The following is a 26,210-nucleotide window of genomic DNA, read 5'->3' on the forward strand; positions in this document are numbered from 1 at the left end:
AACGTCCACAACAACGGAAATAGATACAGCTGACAAATAAATAAACAGTCGTATAATTTCTTGCGAACGGTCTGTCCGATTAAAAATGGCACTAAAATTTTCCAAAAATGTTCCAACAGTATGAAGAAAATTTGGTATCTGACAAAGATTTTACCGTCTGTAAATTTTTGCCATCACCGGATTTCTTAATTCGGAAGGAGACTAGATTATAATTCCGGGTACCGAGGTACTAATTTCTCTTTCTTATACGTATCAATGAGAGATTGTAGTTTATACTCTTATTTCTTGTGTCGTATTTAGATAAAAGTTAGTTCATCGATTAAAAAAAAAATTAATTTTTGAAAAATACAAACCGCAGGAATTATAAAATTATTCTTTACGAAAACCGATCGTAGTAATCATTATAATTAAATTATATAATCGAAAATATTTTGTTTCCTTCCAAATAAGAATGCAAACTAATGCGGCTAACCTGTTAAACGCATTCTCCATCCAGATCTGTTGCAATTACAGGAAAAATGCACCCTTAAGTTTCCTTATCCTCGGATCGATTTTAAAAATGCGATATGCTTTGAAAGGACGCATATTTCATAATTTAATCGTTTCCTTTTTGAATTCACCGAAAGTATAAAATATCTTCTAACTAATAATCGTGTGAATAAATGTATAAAAAGGAAATCTTTCATGAAAATTACAAAATAAAATTTTGCAAAATATCTTTGTTCAAAATGTAATATTTCTTGTTATTAAAATATTTTTCTGGAATTTTTTTCCGAGATTTAATGCCGCGGTAAATGAATAATAATTTATAACACTTTTGAGCGCGCTCATATGCAAGTACAAACACGAGTGAAATATAAAATATGTGTTTATTTTGAACGAATTATTTATTTATGTCTATTATTTCAGATATAACGAGTTTAGAAAAACGAGGTCGTACAGGTTGTTACCTCGTAACAAATAGTAATTATTGTATAATTCACAAAAAAAATCTTACCGGTCAAGTCGCAATCAAACTCGTATTCGTACCGTGTTTTTGTCGAGCCTGATGATACGGTCCGTATCCGGAAAAGATACGAGTACGTCTGAACGTACCTTTCCCTCGAATTCCACCACCGGTATCAGAAACCTTCGGTCGATTACATAAAAAATTGTCGTTACAAAGCGATTGAATTTCATTTTCCGATTTAACTTATTCCGGTCGATCCGGTTACTTTAACGCGTAATAAAATGCGATTGATAAAGTAACCCTTTAACGATAACACTGTATTTATCGAACCGAACGACCTTAAAAATCTACCTCGCTTTGTGAGTGAACTTTATCCTCGATATTCTGTAACCTTCAAACCTGTATTTTACTGACGTCATATGGTAGAGTGTATTCGACACAGAAGAACGCTGTTTAGAAGCGTATGTGTGCGAGCGTCAAGCCGAGTTCGAGCTGGTGTGATTGTAAGAGTGTTTACGCGCGCGCGTGCATGCGTGCGGACGCACGAGTCGAGATGGACGTCAATTATTTTCAAAGGAATTGCACAAGCGAACAAAAAGACTTAAACCGGTTTTATTTGTCGATACTCCGTTCTCGAGAACAGTTCTCTCGACGAATTAATCGTTCGTAACTTACATTCTTATTAGAATATTCTACCGCGTAACGTTCGGTCCATCGATCGCAGATATTTTCTTTCTATAATTCCTTTTCTTTTTCTTTTACAAAAGATTTTCTTTTACAAAATCATGAAGCATCCGACTCGAGTGATTATTAAAAACGGGCGCATTATTTTCAAAAAGGAATATTATTTATAATACTATGAAAATTCGTGCGCGCACGGATAATTTTGTGAAAACTTAAAAAAATTGTTCCGCAATACGTAAAATTATACGCCGTTCGAAAGTCCGATTCGGGAAACTGTAGTTACATAAGTTACCTTCTTTTCTTTTTATGATGCGAGAATGTAGTACGAATATTTAGATTAAAATAATAGCACATAACAGAACGCCAAGAGGGTAGCGTATAACCGACGAACGACCGTCGACAATAAGATAAATGAAAACGAATTACAGATTATCTTTTAGCTTTAATAATATGTTTTATAGATAGCTTTTTTACCGGTTGATATGCAACTGCTGTCCTACTCCCTTAGTAAAATGCTTAATGTCGTAGCTGAAAATCTATCTGACGATCCTGTTTACGTGTATACTGAAAACTATCCGATCGCTTTTGTACAAATATCTAATTTAACGAATTTAACTGGCATTTAGTCATCGACCGAGTGTTTACTCGGTTGTAATATTGTGCGACTATACGATGAGAAACTGATTAGGATTTTAAAATTGTTCTTCGGTCTCTGTTAACATCGGTCACAGAACGTACGATTTAGAAATAACGGACTCGAACATACGGTTTCTCGGACGGAATTATTCATGAAAGATTTTTGACACCGATCGAAACACATGCGATTAAAGAAATAAGGGGCCGAAATTTACCGAACCGTTTTACGATTTAAACCTCGATGTATGTAACGTTTGAAGACTTTTTTGGTCGATTTCGATCCGAGATCGACGCGCTAATTCGCCGAATCTTGTACGATACAGACTAAATCTATTAGCCCACCGGGCTAGACTAATGGTTAATTCGTCATCGCAAATCAGCTGATTTCGAAGTTGAGAGTTCTAAGGTTCAAATCCTAGTAAAGGTAGTTTTATACGGCTTTGAATACTAGATCGTGGATACCGGTGTTCTTTGGTTGTTGGCTTTTAATTAACCACACATCTCAGGAATGGTCAAACTGGAACTATACAAGACTACACTTCACTTACACTCATACATATCATCCTCATTCATTCTCTGAAATGATGCCATGCAAAGGTTCTTGAGGCTAAATAGAAAAAGAAAGAAAATTAAATCTATTAAAGAATAAAACAATAGTACAAGGAATTAATTTAAAACGTTATTTCAATTCGAAAGAAAACCCGACGAGAAAAATTGTTCGAAAACGTCAAACCTAATACAATGAATTTAAAGTTAAAATCAAATCAACGAAAAGCGATAGTCGCAGGATTAAGATATAAACTTACGTCGGTAAATTTATAATTGTATAATAAATTCACCGGCCGTTTCTGTAAAAGACCGAAAAACTGGGTTATTAACCCCCTCGAGTGACCGATTCCCCTTAGAAAAAAACCGGTCAACTCGTTTTAAGGATTAGTATTAATGATGAGCAGAATAACACTGCCCGCTTTTTTATACGCAACCGAACGAGTACGGAATTTATGTATTTATTTTTCAGAGTCGTTCGCAAAAAGAATTTAACGTCAGATTTACTTTTACCGATCGGAATATTTATTAATGGTTCTTATTATTTCGGTACCATCTGTATCTATGCCTAACCGTTTTCGAACTAAAATAATCATGAAATCATTAACTTATTTTGAACTTCTTTTTCGTTCCTGGAATTACCACTGCGTATCGCTGATGATTACTCTCCAAACGTTTATTTTCGGTATATGACATCTCTCAGTAGATCACTACTGAGAGTAGTGATCTATCACTAAAGTTAAAGTTATCTATCAGTAGATAACTTTAATTTTTTATTCTTTATTACGGTATATTTGTTATTTTGTTAATCCCGGATTCGAATTTACCTCGAACCGTTCGAAATTCTTAACTTAACGGGTTAATACCCGATCGATAAGGCCGGAACGTATACTACTTTACCGATACGACAAACAAAGATCTAACGTGAGAATCACACAAAAACATAATAAATACGCTTTGAAAGTACTCGTAGAAGCGTTTATAAAATAAGACATCGAAAAACAAAACTCGATAGGCCTAAATAACACCAAAAATAAATTAATTAATTATCGAATTAGTCAACAAAAATTAACGAACGCATCGAATTAAATGAAGTGAATTTATAATTATCTCTGCATTTACAAAAGAATATAACACATTACACCAGCAGCAAAATAACCCCATTCGATTTGCAATTTATCCGACTTTTCAGTCCGAAAACTAGTTAGAGTCTCATCGAAGCTACCGCGAGTCGTTAAAACATAGCCTAGGATGCACTAATGAAGCTTTTGTATAACTAAATATGAAGTGTAGTGATCGTTTTCTTTTATCCTCTATCGCATACAATGAATGAATAATTTCCAGTCCGGACAAGAGTGTACGCAAAAAATTAATACAGGCTATATCTACACTTTCTGACCATAAAATCCTTTAATCGGTTTGAGTTTTCAGCATTCAATGAAAAAATCAGGAGACGGCCGAATAAGCTTATTTTGGGATTTAGAAATAAGACCGTGGGTAAACGGTGTAGAAATTTAATCCTTTAATATGCACGATAATGATGTCGATCGTGAAAAGATCTTCAAAGTTTCACGTACCGATGCGAAATAAAAAATATTTAACCGGAGAAAAACGGTTATTTTGTTCTTAAAAATACCTGAACCAGACGGATCGTGAGGCGGAAGAGATACACAAAAAAATTTGTAAAATCATTACCGATCGGAGCGGATTAAAACTTTTTTGTTTATAGATACATCCTTTCGACTCGATTAATTTATACGGATAACGATAAAAGCTGACGCATGTCTACAATTTTAACGCACCGCGACCAAAAAGAGAGGCGGGACCGTTCGTCCCGACGTTCTAGGACCGGCTGTAAAGCAGCAGGGCGAATGCAAACGACCTTCACAGCTGGGAGTTGCATACCTTCCTACCGGCCCCTGCCGCAGTCTTCCAGTAAAACTTTCTACACTGCATTGTGGCCGCCCTATTGCAAACGCATATCCGAGTTAAGCGGTTTCAGTAAATAACCGATCGCTAACGTACGGCCGTAGTCGCTAACGTGACGGTCGATCTGTCGTTTGCATGCGTATATTGAGTGTATCCGTTTGATTACTTTTCAAAGTGATTACATTAAAATAATTATAATCGGCTTTGTACCAGTACAAACCAAGACGCCCTTGAACGATAAAATTCACTTGTAATTTCTTTGGCTTTCTTTTTTATATTTTTATATTATTGCAAGTACATCTTCTCGATTATAGATTTCATTCGGTATTTTTAAAAATGAAAGAAGTGTTCCCTTGATGACAAGATCGACTGAGCGTTTTTGTATCGATAGCGACAAGAATCAGAAGTTATAATTCACAATATTTCTAGAATTTACGTTGAATTTACTCGGTCAAGAAAAAGAGATCCTTCATATTAAATAAATTTCCACATTTTTTATCTCACATTACTAAAAGGGATGATGCGAATATGACACAGACCGCAAAATTTAAGTCGGATTGCGAATCGTTGCCGGTTAAAACGTTTTAACCGGATCAAAACGAGATCTTTGTATTCGAAAAGCGGCGTTCAAACTGTCAACATCCATAAACATGAGGGCTCGTATTTTTTTCTTCCAATCAAAGTAATTTTCATTCTCTGCCTTCAGTCACTATATAATCGATCGAAATATTTCGACAATTTTTACTCGTGCTTCACTCTCATAATATAGTACGTACGAAAATACACCTGTCGTGCACTAGTACAACAATAGATAACATCGACTTATCTTAGAATACTTGTTGGATATGCTGCCCTGATCATCCACACATGAGTGTACGGGTTTCTTCTTCTTCTTGAAGACTCAAAAGTTTTTCGTGCAGAATTTTCTTGGTGAAATCACGAATAGTATCTTGACGTTCCTAAATGCTGTAGAAGTTTCCTTGATACTTTGCCTAACACCAGGAGTAAAAAATCTTACGGGCTTAAGTCCGGAAAACGAGGTGGCCACGTACCTTTAAAAATAATTATATCTCCGAAAACCTCTTACAATAACTTTACGGACTGTCTGCCTCTATGCGTGGTCGAGCCATCTAGTTGATTCCAAGCGCTATTAATTTAGTCCGACTAGCTTTTCCATTAACCGGAGAATTATATCACAATAACGAGCTGAATTTATTGTTTCTGCAAAAAATAGTGGGCCAACATTATTGTTCTTCTGAATAATGGAATCCACACCCCAATCTTCTGGTTATGTAAAGGAATCTCATGTTTGGTATGCGGATTATCGGCAGACAATAAACAAGAGTTCTGTGCGTGCATATACCCTGATAAATGGAACCATGCCTCAACAGTATAGAAAACATTGTCCAAACTATCGTCAGAATTGACGTTAGAAACTGCTGAAACCATTCATAGTATTAAATTCGCTTTCCACAGTTTTTGGCCATTACTTTTGAACCGCTTTTCCACTTTATACATGATGAGATGAGCCTCTTATAAACAGCTTTGGGTGCAGTCGCAACACCACCAGTTGCTGTTTCACATGGACTTGTTGGGACTACGTAACATAGCAGCTGAAATGTCTTGCAGTTTTTCTTCATTGAGTACTGATGGTTTACCACTTCGCTCGTACTCCTTTACCGATCCCATTTCCTTAAATATCTCGATTAGTGTTCTAATACTACATCGATTAGGAACCGATGTACCTGGAAATCTAACAAAAACTTGATCTTTCACTATCTATGAGTCATGGAAGCCTATTCAACGAAAGATACTCGTTTTTCTAAAGTAAACACCGTTCTGAGTGCACACGGAAAGACACGGTCGCAATCATTCAAAGTCGACGAATACAAAATGAACAAAGAACCTGATAAACCTTCTCGTCTTAAAGCCACTGGCCTGACTGGGTCCTGGAAACAAACAACACACAACGCCGGCTTACCAACTTTGCAAAAAACATTACTCGCAGCGTACAAAATGCAATCCTTCAACATGCAATCGTGTTTAAGGTTTGTAATTATTTTTCAAACAATCTGTATGTAAAATAAATTAATTTTCTCCACGCACTTTCATGTTTGAAGAAAATTCCCATTGGCAAAACGGATGTTTGTCTTGAATCTTCAGCTTACAGACCTCAAAGAATGAGCTCTTCAGGTATAGCCTATTCGGTTTGAGCAACCAGTTGCGAAACCTTTAAATGTACTCCTGAACGAGTTCTGTATCTAGTGTAGATACCGTGCGTATTCGGTAATTATTACCGTTTATCATCGAAGTTATGTTCGCGCTTGTCGATTTCTCTGTACACCCTTTACGTAAAATAGAGCGGAATTTTTAATTTATTTAAATTGGCGACAGATTAGATTTAATAGTGGTTCGCTTCTGCTTAAAATTATGGAAACGGTTTACGGCTCTGATCTTTTCTGAATGTATACTAATTATTAAAACTAATTCTTAAATTTTTCAAATTATTTTGCGGGGAACTGAAAGAATCTTTAACCCGAAACCCTGGGTCCCCGGTTTAAGAATTTATGAGAGCTCAAAACTACTGCCCTTGTACCTGTTCTTCTGTATTACGACACTATAGGATGTTCTAATCGTAAACATTTGTTTATTTACGATTATTAGTAGTGGCTTCGAGCCGTTTCGACCGTATATTACTCAGTGTCTTTTAAACGATTATTATTTATTCAAAAGAACGGTAGAACAGTAAAAGAAGTCTCAAGATTAAAATAAACCTTCTACCAATTATGTCTTCGCGACAATGTTCGGTCGGTTTCAGTCGATTTTAAGTTGAATGAAGACCTACTTTAAATCGGGTGAAGAAAAGGTAAATTTTCCCATTAATACAAAGTTTATTACGAAAAATTTTCTGAAGGAAGAATATTCTCGATTAGCGTTCTTAACGTTCTCTAGAAGGTCTGATGTCACCAGTTTTTTTCACAACAGTAGCTTTATATTAAATAAAATTAAATCGTATGATTTACAAATTACACTAGATTAAAACTTTTACCGAATTAAATACATCCTGACCCCCGTAGGGGAAGACACCCGCCTTGTGAGGATCCCGTCGCCAGACCACCCTCTCCGTTCCTAGAGCTGATGGGCTCTACCGGAAGTCGTCTTTTAGACCCTCTAAACTTGATAACACAACACAGTCATCAGTTTGGCCTCTGTCAGCATGCCACCGATGCAAATGCCTTCGATGCAAATGCCTTGGCAGACATTTCCATCAGTGTATTTACACAATCTACTAGCACCTTCGTATGGCCTCTTCCAACCATGATCACACACCATAACTTACAACCCTCAATTATCAAATTAACATATACGCGGAAGCACGATCCCCGCGCCTTTCTCTAACGCCAAATTAAATACAGTAATCAAACTGTTTTACCGTTTCAAATAACCTAGTGTTACCTAAACGAGCTCAAAGGACAACGGTACGTATGCTCGTAGACCGGCCGAAGGTATCGTGAAAAGAGAAAACTACCGATCGATAACATTCGGCTCGAAGTTATAAATGAAAATTATTCTTAACGAAACCGGTTACTGATGTTATCTTTTAAAAACAGATAATATTTCAATGGATTAAAAAAATTAAAAAAGAAAAAAATTTATTCCTACCGTTTTAATTCAAAATATTTAGGCTATTTTGTAATAAATCCAAAATTGTCCCCTATAATCAAAACGAACGTATCTTTTTCTGTTTTTATTGTCAAAGCGATCGAATAATTATTTTAATTTTAAATATATCTGGAAGAAACGATTGCGTCGTTTGCGTAATATTCTTACCGCTTTAAGAAATATCATCATCTTAATTGCATCCAGATCATTACGAGTCAAATATTAAAAATCATCCTTTAAAATTAGCTACAATAGGAATAAATCTAAGGAGTGCAATTACATTTATTGTCTTAACTTTTTACCGTTGATGACCGTTATGATACTTTTTCAAATGTTGTATACCGATGCATTTTCGATATTTTTCTTTTAAAATTAGGCCCTTACAGATGTAAAACGTTCAGAAAATCCTTCGATTTCTCATCACTAAAATCTTCCGAATAAATGCTGTAATATAATAATAAGTCACAGCCGGGATATTACTATTCGTAATTTTCATATAAAGACAGTGTACAAACCTTTCGGTTACATCGTTTTATAATAGTAACGATAGAAATTACCCGACTATATACTGAAGAAGGGACTTTTACTTCGACCACGAATTAGGCTCTAAGCTCTTTCCGCTGCCCGTCATGAAAAAAGGTATTTTTCCATGTTTATCCTGTCAGCTAACAGTTTATTCCAGTTTATTCTCTAAACGCTCACAGCTTTCTCTTAAAATTTTTCAAAACACAGTCTCTCGTTTTCCCGAACGATGAATTTCGACTGGGATTCTACAAACAAGAAATTCATTCGGATCGCCGACGACGACCTAATATATTTAGCGAAAAAGTTAAAATCCTAGAGGTCATTACGCTAGACTTTTAGCGAAGCAAAGAAGTAGTTTCTTTACGTAACTGAAAGTCTTAAATCGTAATCTAAAATAACCCGGTGTTATTTACAAGTAAATTTAGTAAAGTATTTTCTGTTTTCGAATAATAATCGAGTTTTAAACAGTGGTATTTTTTGTTTTTTCCGGTTAGACATACCGTTATAGATGTTTGAACGAAGGTAGGGGAATCAAATATCAAATATTAACGACGTTAATAAACCTATTTAAAAAATGAGTGTAATAATTTTATAAATTATAGATACGACGATATTAAAATAACAATTTCTTTTTATTTTACGGTCGGACGAAGTACAAAAAATTGATAAGTTTTCGCAGCCTTTTATGATGCGATACGGCATTTTGGAAATCTAGTTTTATTTATCCGGATGAAGTTGTATGTCGGTCCCTCTTGTTTTTTCAGTATTTTTTTTAAATAAAAGTAAATATTATAAAACTTTCTTCAGTAATCTCTCATTTCGAGTGCATCTCGAGATTATTTCGCGAATAGAAGTTACGAGCTGGGTCGGCTCCAAGATTTTCAAACGGGTGGGATAAACTCGGGGGATCGTGAACCCTATACCGGGTGCCGGTCCGTATCCTCATGCGTAAAATGTTTTAATTGGACTCGGGAAAATTATATAATTATCCGATACTAGAATCGATTGTGATGAAAAGGTGTATATCGCAAATTAATTGTGTAGATCGGCTTAAGAAAAAATATTTATTACTAAAAATGCAAACGTTTAAGTAATTTTTTATCGAACGGGTGCGGATCGATAACTTGCGTTTCCTTTCTCTGGAAACCACCGGTGTCCATCTTTTCCGGTTAATTACTATATTTATAAACTTGTTTAATTTACAAATCAAGATAGCGATCTACATAATCGGATACCGTACGAGTTTCTTTAATAAGTAAACACACTCACTCATTTGTGACAACGTTCTGTTCGTTTTTAAAGTATTGCATAGCCAAAACGTTAAACGTCCCAAAGGTATTGTAATTTTATAAATTTAATGTAGTGCACATCATTTTTAAGGTTAAGCTAGAGAAGGAATGGTGAAGTGTTTTTTTTTTTTTAATTTTATAGACTCGATGTTATTAAAGAAATACGATCCGGACGTGTATTTCGAAATACTATCTCGCGATATTATTTTCATAACCGAAAGCTAAATTTAATTTACGTTCGTATGAAAGAACGAATTAATTGTCGCATGTCGTATCTAGTTTCGTAACCGTTTTGCTGCAACAATGTGTAATGTCCAGGTGTGTGCTAAGACGCCGTCCGACGTATATTATACGTGAGTTGTAAATAGTGTATTACTTAGCGATACAACATTGCCGGTTCAAACCGTGTTTCATAGAGCCAGTACCATCGAACGGTCGACTGTAGTGAAAGCCTCCTGATTATATTTGTTCCTACACAGCTAGCTTATGTAAGGCTAGCGAGTTCTTACTTCGCCCAGTACTTTCTCCTCAAGGCGAGCGCTACAAGATTAAAACGAGGTGTCCGATTGTATAGTTTGTTTTTCGATTTTTTCGTTTTTTAAGTCGGGCTAAATTAATATTTGGTTAATAAACATTATTGTTTTAAAACGCTTATTAGAAAGTTAATTTTTTTTTGTCAGAAAATATTCTATACAAATTCTATTAAAATTATGAGATGTGTTTTTGTTTTATATTTCTGGAACACCGGTCGGAGTGACTTTTTGCTATGTCGATCCGTAACGTAGAATATCCGAAGTTAGAAACCGGCCGTTTTTGAGAAGAATCGTCTCACTGGTGCTAGATTTTCGTATATTAAAACGCTATAAAACCAGTTTTCTAGGACGAGATGACTAGTGTGATACCCTGTCGTGTCGTGTAATACCGATAATAAAATCGACTCTGATTTTAATTATTTAGAATAACTTTAAATTTTCTGCTTCGATGAAACATTTTGTTACAAAAAAGATCACAGGAGTGCTATTTTATCCGGACACGGTCGATAACTGAAAAGTGAATCGATACAAAAAGAAGCTATCGATTCGGTCTTATTAATAAAGACATCGGTCCGTGATCGATATGGAGTCGATTCGGTTCTGCTATTAAATGCAAACGATAAATGTTCTAATCGACGAGATGGAATATTGTATACGATGTAGATAATAGGATATTTATAAATAAAAATTGTGTTAAAATTAGAAAAATGGAATGATAGATGCATAAAATGACACAAGATGAATGAAAAATTCATTCATGGACGGTATAAAAATGCAGATACATTTAGGTCTAAAATCTACAAATATTTTATCACATTATTTGTCTCTATTGAAGGTCGATGGATTATCATTATCGACCTTCGACAATGGATTTGATGAAGCGGTGACCGATTGAACACGATTTTTAAAAAGTCGATAAATTTATTATTAAAATATGTATATATTTCCTTCTAGATCGTCATTATTTTTTATATTGAGTACATTTATCTACCTTTCTTAGCTTCATCATGACTAAATCACTTGTTGACACGTTTCGAAAATAATTCGTTTTCAAAACTCACTGTATTCAATATTAACGACTCATTAATGAAATTTGATTTTTATATTCTCTTCTATTTCATCACTTTTTTCGTGGTTTAGTAGCCTATCTAATTTCTTCTTCATTCCTACGTGTTTTCCTTTATTTTCTTCTATTATTATTTTTTTTAAATTTCTTCTGTTATATTATTTACTGCATCTACTAAAAAATATTGATTAAGTTGCAAGTGTATATGCATCAATTCCCTATTAAGTTCCTTATTTTTATACACAAAGTTATAACTTCTATTTCTATGCAGTTTCGATAAAGTAGAGTGCATGTACTCAATACAAAAAATGTCGGTAAGTTATTTCATAACGATATTAACTTATTTTACTTTTCTTGAAATGTTTCCTTAGATTTTTATCGCTGTTATGTTCCGCTATGTAATCGTACGACAATGATCATAAGAGTCCTTAAAGGTAGATTAAAATACATTTTGGCGATTCTTGACTTAATTAGATTCCGATTCGAAAGTTGATTTCATCAAACCGATACAAATTTTTACATAAAAAAAAGCTTGTGAAAAGCAAAGAACATCTACATCCGACTCGGAATAAACCTTACGATAAACAGAGATCACTGTTAATTCTGATTCAAGATAATTTACGAGAGTAAATGTTTTGAAAGAGGTGGAGTTACGCTAATGCATTTGCGTAAATCGTTCGTCAACCTCTAATAACCAACATCTCCGTTTTGCGTTTGTCAGATCGATATTTATGAGCGATTGCATAAATCTGTCCCTACCCTACCTGCGAAAATATCGGTTATTCGATCGAGACAAAACGGGAGAAACTTACACCGCTACGGGAAACGTTAAACGGTGTAACTCATTCCATCGGAAATGTAAACGGATTCAAGAGATGTTAATGTACCCGATAAAAGAGAAAATGTATCCGAGGAAACAATACCGTCTCGTATAACTGAAAGTAGTAAACTGCAGCGAAAAATTTCCCTGCCCGATGGTATCTTTACTCGGGATCCTAATCGCTTATCGGTTCAGATTTCAGATTAAAAACTCTATATTTAGACTAATTAACGGCACAACGACCGCAAGTACGGTACAGTTTTGCGGTTTATAAAAAAAATGCGGTTTATAAGTCTGCACATTTTCAATTTACAATTTTCAAGCTGAAAAGTGAAAAAAATCTAACCGAATGGGTATAACATTTTAAAAGTACGTCGAATATAATTTAATGTTATTTATATCGTATTTTCGTGGGTTTATTCCAGTACTTTCTTAGACTTAAGAAAAGCTCATGTTACTTGTGGATTTTGAAATCTAGTTGTATCGATGAAATTCTTCTTAGATGAACATAATTTTTCGGTTCAATAGCCATTTCCCCTGTTCTACTTTATTCTCTAATTATAACAACCATAGCCGTATCTGAGGGAGTGCAAGTCGTACACCACACTACCGGTTTTCGTTCATTATCCGAACTCGAATTTGATGAAATAAGATAAAAAGCATGATCCTTCCGTTAATAAATACAAAATATAATCGCTTTTTTTTATAGCAAAGAATTCTTGCTTTATTTTTCCTTACCTCTGTTTTTCGGGGTCACGATATAAAATTATAGGAATAATATACTTGTAAAATAACATTACGATCACTTTTCAGAAGAAATTCGACCGATTACGATTTTGTTTTCTATGATGACCGCGTATTATCGCTTAAGACGATCCGATTTCAAATTTAAAAAAATCTTTTTAAAAGGAAGTTTTCCTTTCTGCTTAGTAAAACTACATATAAGTAGCCGAAATCGTTTTGATTTAATCGAAACCTTACGTTGTAGTCGGAATTTTCTGTTCGTGTTAAAATTCATGACGTTTGTTATTTCCAGAAGTTGTTTTTATGCGTAACGACTACTCACTGGACTAATGTTACTTTTAATTTTATTAAATATAACAAATTTTACGATCACTTTAATGTTTGTTACACGTGGAGTAAAACGACAAGAAATTTTTGAATCTCTTTATTCCGATGGGATAATCGGATATCCCTATGAAACTTTTGAATTTAGCCGTCGATTTCTAGTACGTTCAACGATTTCATGCTCAGATTCATCTGTAGAAGAGCGAAAACCATATCGACTAAAAACTTTTATTACGGATGACTATAATGTCGAGATCGATTTACCATCGATAGTAAGACAGACCGAAATAATTAGCAACAATTTATTCTCTTACGCCCTTTATAAATAGGTTGATATCAAACGATAAAGTTAAAATTCATCGTAAAAATGGGTTTCAGATTTAACTACTAGATCACTAAATCGTACTGTCAGCGGGGGTAAGTCGCTTTATATCAATCGTTCTTATATGCATACTGTTAATGATATTCGACCGACAGCACGACACCCATAAACATCCTGGAGTAAGTTTTAGTGGTACGCATGCCAGACGGCGCTTACAATTTCTTTTTTTAAGAATGTCTATCGGATCTCATGACTGTTACAAGCCCTACGGGACATGGCGGTCATAACCATTTGTTCGTACTTTATTACGCAAACATCGATCGTTATCCTACGGTGCAAATATGTGTAACAGTTAAATCACAAAGAAAACGAAATATACGCTATGAATCTACGACAATAAGAATACGGTAGTCCATGAAGTAATCACAAACGTAACGTAAAACACACACTTACACACACACACGAAACAGAATACAGACCCCGGTAAATAAAAAGCCACTTCAGATTTAAAATGCACAATGCGCGAATCTGATGCACGGTTATCGTAGCGTAACCGAGTGTATTAGTGATAATTCCGTTGCGTTTCAATACAGCAGTAAAAAATCCTGTCAGAAGGATTTTGTTACGTAGAGATACTTATAAATTATGCAAGAATCGTATTCGATGAACATAATGTCTTATAAGATATTTTGACATCGATATAATGTTAATAAAATATTTAGCTTTCTTATAACGATGAACGGAGTCGAATTTAGGTTACATGCACGCTGTTTTGCGTTGAATTTCTTTTTTATTCGGCCTGTTAGGTCATAAAACGTAAACATTCCATCTCGTATTTTCTATTTATTGAAATATAAATGTTACAATTTCTTCAGCGATAAATAATTGTATTTTTATTACATTTAAACGAACGTAAAAAACTTTCATTAATAATAATAATAAAACAAATAGAAAATACGGTATAATGACATTATTACGCTTAGAACAGGAAACGATCATGTTATGTAACTAAAATCTTTATTATTGAAAATATAATTTTGAAAAATTATTTCATAGTAGTCATTAAATTCATTCGTAAATGTAAATAAAAATAAAAGAAACAAAAATTAATTGAAAATGACACACCATTTAAGTAACTGCTAGCTGGTCTCGGTCGGTCTGAATGCACGATGAAGTCACCTATTAACGGATCAGCTTATCGTATACGGTAAAGAGTACTCTGCAGACCTTCCTAAAATCCGATCGCCTTGTTTCACCATAAATTGTTTTTAAAAGATTAGCGGATGATTAAGTCGAGGAAAGGGTAAAAATTTCGACTCCATAAACCCCACCTGATCTACCGGTTTCCTGTATATTGCTAAAATAAACAACACCAGATGCATTTTCTGGTCCACTTAAGCTACAGTTAACGGTCGTAGCGGTGATCTCGATATGTCTACGATTACATACGGTCGGTACGTTTTCCCTCCCGAAAGCCAAGTGTCACTTATTACATTCTTCATCGTTGTAAGTATGTTTTAACGTCGGAGTTTTAGGTATCTACTGGTATTTAAATTTCGGCTTTGTGTTTCATACAAAACATTAAAGGTAAAACACTCCCGAAACTAATTCGTAACATAAAAAAGCACTTCACGATAAATTAACTTATTATATTCTGAAAAAGAGTACACCGTAAAAATTTAATTTCGATTTTCTTTTATTCGCATCGCCGTTTACCTGATAACGGAAAAAATTCGACGATTCTATCGTGTATATTCTGAATTTCATTCCGACCTGTTAGAATCGATAATTTCAGCGATTAGAAGCGCTAATTTAACGAATTATAAACGCTATGATACGCGCTTTAAAAATATGTTCATTAATCTAGAAATATCGAAAGCCAGATTATTAAAGGACTATTACTTGGTCTTTAAGGAAATATTGGAAGAACGCTTTAATTTGTTTCCGGCTTTCTTATCGTTCGTCTTCCATCGCTACGCGCGCTAAAAGATCATTTTAAAAATATCTTTTCGATTCGGTGTTTTTCACATCAGAAATATTAGATATCCGCAAACTTATTTTTTGCTCGAAAACCGTCCTGACTTGTGCTAATACTCTTCTGTTTTTTCTCCCTTAAAAAATAAATTTACTTAAAAATATTTCCTCGAAAACAAGGCCGTAGTTTTTCACCGCTTTGGATAATAATAATAGAACGTAAACTGAACTTTAGACTTCTGTAACTAAACTGAATCGGGGCACTAGGTCTGATACGCCTATTCAGGAACCGTTACGTAATCCATCACTCCGCAATATTCATCCGTTTTGGCAGCGCCTATTTTATCCTCTTTTCTGAGGACAGCGAACTACCTTGAAGAAAACAAACTCTCGTGATTCTTAAAGCGAGGAAAATCGAACGAATTACGATAATGCCGTAGTTCGTATAGCGATGTAGAAAGTCGACCGTCATTCAAACGCTAAGTTTAGTAATCCGCTATTAAAACAAATTAATATTAGACGATTAGAATATAATCGATATAAGACGGATTTCAGGATTGGAGCGAGGTAAATAATAACAGTATAAAAGTATGTTAAGATCCTACGCATTAAAATCGCATTCTCTTAAAACTGTTACGTCTGAGAGCAGCTCTACTAACAGATTTCAAAGAGGTCTAGGAAGAATAAAACGCCTAGTCATTTAATAAACCATTTCCTATTAATTAGCGAAATTAAACGATCTATGTGCAATCGATAGGTGAAAGGAAAAGGTGCAGTCACCCTTTTGAAAGGGTAATTCGTAGCGTTAGAGTTGTTACGATTACACCACCCACCGGGTTGGTCTAGTGGTGAACGCGTCTTCCCAAATCAGCTGATTTGGAAATCGAGAGTTCCAGCGTTCAAATCCTAGTAAAGCCAGTTATTTTTACACGGATTTGAATACTAGATCGTGGATACCGGTGTTCTTTGGTGGTTGGGTTTCAATTAACCACACATCTCAGGAATGATCGAACTGAGACTGTACAAGACTACACTTCATTTATACTCATACATATCATCCTCTGAAGTATTATCTGAAAGGTAATTACTGGAGGCTAAACAGGAAAAAGAAAGTAACTATTACACCTCTCGATGTCACTTAAATTCCAATTTAACGGAGATTGAATACATTATTAGAGAAATTAAACGGGAGTGAATTTACAAGTAGCAGTCGTTCGATTGATCGATGAACGCAATTCTATTCATAATTGACGAATTCTATTTTTTTCTTTAAGAATCCATCTCAACCGAATAGAGATGGATTATGTAAAGAAAAAATGTTTTTTACTGATAGGAGATTGACGTAGTATATATAAGTGAAATGTAATCGCAATAAATCTTCGATAATCAGGAATTTGGTTTAATTTAGACGTCTTTTTACTGGTTAGTTAAAAAAAAAGATTTACTACACATTTACGATCACAAAAAAAAAGTTAAATGAGAAAGATAAAGAAAAAACTCAAGGTACTTTTTTAAATCTTGTACTATTGTGTACAACAATGATGTAATAAAAACAGCCATGATTATTATTTATTTTTTTTTTTATTTACTCTTATATTTATTTCTTTTACCTTATTCTTTATTTTGTTTTCTTATTCGGTTGTTGTGAGATATCGGTAGTCCGCGAGATCATGATTTATATTTTTATTTGGCTCCTTTGAAAGGAAAAAAGCGATTCTTGCCGCTCTGAACTATAGAGTTCTTTTTCCTGTTTTATTTGTATTTATTTAATCGTTTTTATATTTATACGGTTAGAGATTTCTTTCTCAAGATTTTAAATTAATTTTAGTTTTGTATTTTAGGACTATCACATTTTAAATTAATTTGACAATACCATCCAGTAGCGACCAGTGTTACTTGTTCACTAAGTGCTTTTTTCGGTGAGCAGGAATTCTTGAAATGTTTTATTTGTACTGCGAGATTTTACTTTTCATGTTTGAAAATTAGTAATGAATAGTACGATTTGAATAATGAATCTTCTTATAAATGTATGGCTTTCATGAAAACGGACTATTTATAATGGCGACCCCATGTAAACGAAAAAAGTGGTTCTACGGTCAAAATTGACAGTATTAATATTAATGACGAGACCGTCGATAGTATCACCGATTACAGTTTTTTAGATCTTGTTTCTGGAGACGATAATACTACCGGTAAAATCAGAATTGATTATAACATCAACAGGTCCAAACAGATTAGCCACACAATTTTGTTTCGTAAAATTATTGAGATGATACAGTCTCTAATCGAAAGTAAGTCTAATTTAATTATTAATACTCTTTAGGGTGAGATTTCAGTGCTAAGAGATGAGCTAGAATTGATCAGAAAGGAAACTTCTGACTCAAAAACCATTATTTTTAATCAGAATGCCATTACTTAGGATGCACCACTCCTACTCCAGCAAAAACAAACGTGATAAAAAATAAGCGATTAAATCATCTTATACAAATACTGACGAAGTGAATTAGAAAAAGAAGAAGAAGAATCGATCTAAGTTGCATTCAAATGGTGATGGCAGCTCTAGTTCCTCTTCCGATTGTGTTAATGAAGAGAGTGGTTTACCTTTAAATTTTTGGTTTTTGGTCTCTTGGTTTTATGCTGAACTGTTGTGCAATTTATCAAGAACTTATCGGACTGTAAGTATGATTTTACAAAGGATAACTATTTATCTTTAGCTTATGCAAGCAACTCTCGAAGAGCGATTGGGATAATATCATGTTAACTATTAACATGGAGGATGCGGTTAACAGATTACAAGATTCGATTACTTAACACACGAAGGATAATATCCCTTGAAGACAGCAAAGCCAAGTAAACACCAAGGTTGGTTTTCTTTACAACTTATTCGTCACCTGAAATTTAAGAAGAAAGCTCTCGAGAAATTTATGAAGATTGGTCTGAGAGTTGATTACGATGAAGTTTTCTAAGTTAAAAAAAATTACGGCACTTAATCGGTTATGATATAAGAGCTTACACTATGAAATTTGAAGAGAATCTTTTGCTACCACTGTGGTAGCAAGCTACTGTTACTCACATTCCTCAGAAGGGTGGTAACAACATAACTAATTTCTGTTTTGGGTATTTTACCTAAAATCCTTGAAAAAGGTGTTTTAATAATTTCATTTCACCTCACAGGCAAGGTTTTATGACGGGTCCGTCTACTATCTCCAACCTTTGTAGCTTTCTATCTGTCACCGGCCCGGCTGTTGATAGACAAAGTCAGGTGGATATTATTTACTCCAATTTCCGGAAGGCTTTGGATAAAACGCCTCGCCATTTGTTGTTGGGTAAATTTGTTCGTTGCAATTTACGATTATCCTTGCTTCAGCAAAGGTGCTGTTTGTTAGATTCAGTCTTACTTGCAAGATAAATAATTCGTTGTACGTTTTAGAAGGGTTATTTGAAAAAATTGTCCTCAACTCAGGTGTACAACAGAGTTCAAATCTTGGTGTTCTGTTGTTTTTAATTTTCATTAATGATATTATGGAAGCGATCACCTGTGATTACCAGTTGTTTGCAGACGACGTTAAAATATATTCTACAATTAATAGCGTACATTACCGAAAACTACTACAAGACTGTGTAGACAGGGTAGTCGCTTGGCCCAACAAAAATAAAATGCCATTAAATCTCGGCAAATGGTTGCTGGAACCTTTTCTTGTAAGACGAATACTTCTGTTTTTAAATATAAGGTAGAGATACCCGATGTATACTCAGGGAAAAAGCTATCTAGGAACTCGGCGTGCTTTTGATTCGAAATTTCTTTTTACAGAGCACGTTAGCTTAATCGTCAGCAAAGCAGAGAGGAACCTTGGACCGATCAAGTGGTAGGTCGACGCTTTGGGAATATCAGTAATCGCTCTTTGTTGTGCAAATCTCTTGTACGAATCATCTTAAATTCTAATCGGTTATTCGGAATAGAGAATATTCACAGCTGAATACACACAGACGATTCGATCGAGATCGTCTTGGATGGAAAAAAGGTTCCACAATCGATTAGTAAATATGAATTATGAGATCGAGTTTGATAACATAAAACTTTCGACTTTAATAAAACGTTGGTAATTCAACGATATTGTATTACAAAAGTATTGTGAGATGAGAGGTCATTCCTATAGAATGATTCTTCCTTTACAGGAAGAATGTTCCTGCTTATACAGGAAGAAGATATAAAGGCGATGTGTATATAAAAACGGCCAGTGCTTTATTGATAATGTTACTTAGGCTTTATTGATAATGTATTAAAATTATTTAAATAATAATTTATACACATTTAATTAAATACCTTGCGTATATTAAAATAAAGCTTAATTCATTACACACATAAATGTAATTTCATGTATATACTTTTCCTCATTGACCTTATAAATGTTTTCAATCTAATATCTATGAGGTAGGCTAAAACAAAAAGGTGAGCAATTTTTTGGTTCTATAATGAGTCAACAGTCATTCACTCATGGATTTACACGGTCTGACGTAATAAGTCACATCGTGATTCACCGATGTAGTACGGTGAAGAATGACAATGATTCTCAGCAACCATTGCGTCAACAGCGTGATCGAGTGACAGCTTATTTCTTTAACGGAGTATAATATTCTATTATGGTATTGGTGCAGTTCTTGTAGGGCCGAATAAATTCGATTATGATATGTATAATTTCAGCAAATCTGCTTGAAAAAAATACTATTAAGCCAGCATGACGATGAATCTTGTCGTTTTTCGATCGACTATGTTTGTTATTTGAGAAATTTTTCAAGTCGACCTACTTCATCGACACCAATATCAGGTCGGTACCGTTCTGTAAGGAGTCGCGTTTATAACTTTCTCGATAGAATTTATCTATTCGATTCGAATGCGGTGCGACAACACTTTATTCAAGCGCTATCCGTTTCCATAATTAGTTAATTAAAAAAATATAATAAGCACGCGTGCGTCATTTTTTTAAGCAACCGTTTTTTTATACATTTTATCTAATTGAGAAGAAAAATAAGAGAAGGTACAAACGTATTCAGGAAAAAATTATCAGATAGAATTAATTTTGCTTTTTGAACGAGATAAAAAACAAGTGTTTTTTTAGTACACTTCCTGTTCTATGAATGAAAATACTGTCCTTGTAGAGGTGAAAGTGTTACTTACTCGGTCTTTCTTTATGCTGTATTTTGAATACCTGTCGTAAACTATTAGGAGTTTAAAAGCTTACACTTTAGTTAAATATTACAGTAATTCTGTCCGGAACCGGTTTCGCAAACACTAACGCCTACCTTAAAAACTCACGGAAACCTCTCGAGTTTCCGTGTACTTGAATAATATAAGCGATTTCTAATTTTCTCGTTCGTATATATATATATATTTTTTTTGTTAACTTTAGTATATCAATATATTTCATATTGTTAGACTGCATCGGCAACTCGATTTTTATTTGCTAAAATCTGTTTGTTGCGGTTTACGCTTTCGTTCGCGTATACCGACGTGCATCGGCCAAATCATCCAAATGTTTTCAGGAAAGAAGATACTGTGTCGTTTACAAAACCACTAAAAAAATACACAAGATCGTACGGCGAACTGACAAAATACACGCGCCAAACCCACAAAATACCGAAAGGATACAGATTAAACCGTTGCGATGGCGCGATTTCATTAAATATTAAATAGAACCCCCTTCCACCACAGATGCCCATTCATCTTCAGATACGAGGAATAAATACGGGCGCTACACACGAGTGACAGAATCAAATTTTACAAATAACGTCGTAGAAACGAAGTGCTTACACAAAATTGTTAATCGCATCCATGAATTTTACAAATAGCGGATGTAACCAAAGGTGAAAATTATCCTCACGAGTCGTTTAATAATTTTAAAACGTTACTAAGTTTCATCGTGCGCCAAGACAAATTTTTGTCACTCCTTAGAATTCATTTCTCTTTCAGTAATACGAAATTGAAGGGTTTAGGTTTTATTTACGATTCGGAAATAAAAATTAAAAAAATATAACAAAGATGCTCGGAAAAGACCACTGAGATTTTGTCCCTGTTACGCCAGTAAGGAAATAGTACACCTTACCGACCGACCACGTTTAAGATTTTAAAACCTGGGATTTTACAAATCAACTACACTAAAGACACGATACTCACCGAACTTTGGGGTTGAAATATGTTTGGAGGCGCGTTATGATTTGGGACGCAAGAATTCCCGTTACCAACTAACGATAAAGATTTTGTTAATAAAGCCGATCGATCAAACGATTCTGTCGCTTATCCGTTTCGAAACATTTATTAAAAAATAACGATCGGAAAATTAGGCTTATAAAAACAAACACCACAGAACATATACCTTTACCGTGCTTCAACTGAAGCCAGATTAATTTCCAGAAGTTATTATACATTCTACTCTATTCGTTTAACCGGTAACTGAATATTAAACTTAATATTCTCTGTTTTATTAAAGAATATTTCTGTAAAATTATACATGTAAGAAACTGATCTGTTTTTTCATATGAAAAAAATGTGTATATTCTTTTTTTTTTATTCAGAGAGACATGGGAAAAGGTGAATTTGACATTCAACGACAACGGCACAGTAACATTCCAGCAACAGAAAATATTCAGATTCGATCCCGATAGGTCAGTCGGAAGCGAAGACGATATGGTAGTAGTACCGAATATTCCTATGTTGGTGAGTAACTGATTTACTATAATTTTTATAAAAGTGTTATAATTTTGATCGACTGTCTACATTCAAAAGATTTTATTCAATAAGAGCGGTCGGTGAAGCATTTTCGACACGTTCGTCGAGATTTTATTATACTCGATGTAAAAATCATATCGATGTAAACTGCCTTATGTTAAATCTTGAAAATTGTCTGTGAAGACGCACGTATAATACAGTAAACCCTATTGCCAATAGTATTCAGCCCGTGCCACAAGAGCGAGGTCGAAGACGGAAATTTAAACCGAATAATCTTTCCGATTTAACTAAGAAACTTGTGTTCGCCGAAAATTCATTCGACCGATTCATTCGATCACACTGTCGATAGTGGGAACTATTGACCGTATGATAATCGAGAAAGAAACATCCGGCTAATGTCCGTTGAGATTTGGAGTACAATTATGCCGACAATTCGGAATCGAAATAAACCCGCATTCATATAATTTAACGGTTAGAACGAGGTAAAAAAGTAGTTTCGGATCGTGAATGTTTTCTGTCCGTATTATTTATGCGATTACATAACATAATTTCCTCCGAAGGAACGGTTCCATGGATTGTTTTAAGAAAGCCTAACCTCAGTTAATCCTTTGTATCTGGAGGAGGAACGGTTTGATGCAGTAAATATTTAAACCGTTCTACGCAAGAACGTTGATTTAGGGAAAAAATATCCCTATCTCCCGAAAAATTATGGCGGGAGACCGTTTCGGTCATTGTCCAAAGTTGTTTCAAGGTACTCTTTCGGATAAGATCGTTCGTCTCATTTCGTAGCCCCTCTGCGGGTAGATAATTCTTTATCACCGTCTAACCCTTCCCCTAACCACGACCCTTTCTTCCCCAGGGTATTTTTCCTGGTTTTCTCAAAGTACTGTCGGATCTGTGTTGAGGATGCCGGTACTGTTTTGAATTGCTACGTCCTAGGGTCCATGCGGCTTATCAAAAGCGCCTCGCCTATAGATTAGTTCGGAAACTCTGCTACTCAGCAGGCGAACAAAACACCGACTAGGAACCAAACAGTTCATCGTGTAAAACCTGGCCTCCTGATTCTTTACGTATAATAAATACAAATATATGATAAAAACTAAGTACTTCATTTATTTTATTTTTTTTAATTATTACCCGGTATTAACTCTTGGTTTCATGAGCAAAAAATAAATTTCAATAATGACGTTCGTCATCACAATTTTAATAAAAGCTGCGTGGTAATATTTACATTAAAGTAGATGAAATCCAGTCTTGCGCGTAAGTGTTTGTCCATCATTTGAACACGACAAGATCAAGGAGATGATTGAAATTTTAGTTGGGTACTTTACATCGGCACTTGCATGTGAAGTAATATTTGCTTAAACGTATATTCGGGCACAGATTATTGATGAATGCATGAGCAGTATTTATTTAAAAGTGAAAAGTAAATATTTCTGAAGTCGCATGTAAACTTTACCCGAATTATAATTTTAAATTACTTTTAATTAACAAAATATTGAAGTATAATATCAAGAATTATTTAGAAATATTAATCGAAATAAATGTGTATTGAGTATTCATTGTGAAATATTAGTAAACAAATATACGCGTTCGCGTATATTTTAAGTCTCATTTTTATCTGTAAACAGAACAACTACGAACAGAATTTTTTTTAATTTCGCCCTGCTCAGGATCGAATTCCTACAGCATGCACAGTATTTGTAATCGCATAACAAATACGCACTTGTACAAATCGTCTTATGTCTCATTACCCCAGTGAACTATTCCCGATAGCACAGACCAAATTCTACGAGGAAAGTAATTAATTAGTTTTCACAAAAGATTTAATTCCTACCTGTTCGTTCTTTCTATTCTGTGCCTACCTCAAGATCGGTACATCACTCTATGTCAGAACTGTCCATTTAGTATTTTCTAATACTGATTTATCTTCTATACTACCTTCTTTTAAAACCAAACCCACTAATCCTAGACACTTTAATTCAACAGTCTCATCCTTCTTTTTAAAAGATTCTACCGCAGACTTCTTTCTTCTACGATTTGTCTTAGATCCTCTTCATATCGTACTCCATGGACCTCCCTAATTTTTGACATTCTCCTGTAATTTCTGTTTTTCGTTTTCCTTATCATCCGTGTTTCAGCGTCATAAAGTTCTACACTGCCTGCTTAATTTAAATGATTATTTCTAATTTCTAAATCTGTATTTGATTCTGGCGGATTTCTCTTCCTCGTTTAATCTTTCCCAGCTCGGTCGACTCTAGTCTGACCTTTATAATGTTATCGCATAAATAAAAAAAACTTCTGTTATACCCGATATATTGTTTTCTCATATCTTTATAAAGCGTATTTCATTTTCAGCGCAAAAAGTAAAATTGCAATAAATAAAAAGTACGTGTAATATCAACCAATTTTTTTTTTTTTTTTTGAAGCTTATAGCATTCATTATGTTCGAAAAATAATATCATTCATAATGCCTTTCCATGGTTTTGCTTGTCATAGCCCCAAGTCTATCAACAAAATTTGCGTTACTCTTTCGCACAAATTAGCTTGAATTCCACTAATAACGCGTCGAATATTTGCTTTCAAGTAATTAGTCATTAGTAGTTTGTTGCTATAGACTTGTAACTTAACAAAATTCCAGAGGAAAAATCTAAGGGAGTCAAATCACACGATTTTGGTAGCCAATTGACATTACCATTTCGTGAAATTATCGAATCAAATCACCAAACTTTTGACGCGATAACTGAATCTTTTATCAGCTGTGTGGCATATGGCACCATCCTGTTGAAACCATATCTCAGTCAAACCAAAATTTTCCATATTTGCAAACAAAAAATTACGAATCATAGTTCGATAGCGTTCACCATTTATTATAACAGCATGCCTTGCTCATTTTCGAAAAAAAATTGCTCATGACACCATTAACCCATAATCCACACCAAATAGTGATTTCTTTCAGATCTAATTATTGCTGTTGAATCATGCCAAATACGGCAATTTTGCTTGTTTCAAAGCCATAAAACCAAAAATGAGCCTCATCTGAAAAGATGATTTTTTTTTTATAAAAATTTGGATCCACTTCGAACTGCTCTACAGTCCGATAAGTAAACCGTGTACGCAAAGAATGGTCCTATGGCTTTAATTCTTGATTTAGTTGAATCTATACGGGTGTAGACGAAGATCTTGACGCTAAATTCGCCATGTTGTTGTTGTTGAAGAAAGACCCAATTCTTATGAACGATGTGAAACCGATAAATCTCGGTTTTTACGAACACTTGCGCTTACAGCAGCAATATCTCCTTGACTCCTTGCATTTATTTTGTGAATTGGTGTTTCAACATCAAATAGAGAAAATCCTCTTCGAATTTTTTTAATCGAACAATGAATTGTGTTTTTGTGTGGCCGATTATGCTCACCATAAATATCGCGAAATGCACGATACATAACTGTAACCGATTCTATGTTTTGATAAAAAAAAATTG

The 26,210-nt window shown here is 34.4% G+C and overlaps 1 protein-coding gene across 5 annotated transcripts in view; it reads left to right on the forward strand.

Moving 5' to 3' along the window:
- The window catches only part of emp (epithelial membrane protein), a 236,494-nt gene that overhangs the window by 186,794 nt on the left and 23,490 nt on the right, over positions 1 to 26,210 (forward strand). For all 5 annotated transcript variants that reach the window (XM_075363163.1, XM_075363164.1, XM_075363159.1 and 2 more), the window contains one exon: positions 22,575 to 22,716. In XM_075363163.1, coding sequence (XP_075219278.1) covers positions 22,575 to 22,716 — 142 coding nt within the window. The remainder of the gene's footprint in view (positions 1 to 22,574; positions 22,717 to 26,210) is intronic.

This window comes from Lycorma delicatula, chromosome 4 (assembly GCF_047948215.1).
Source record: "Lycorma delicatula isolate Av1 chromosome 4, ASM4794821v1, whole genome shotgun sequence".
Classification (NCBI taxonomy): Eukaryota; Metazoa; Arthropoda; class Insecta; order Hemiptera; family Fulgoridae; genus Lycorma; species Lycorma delicatula.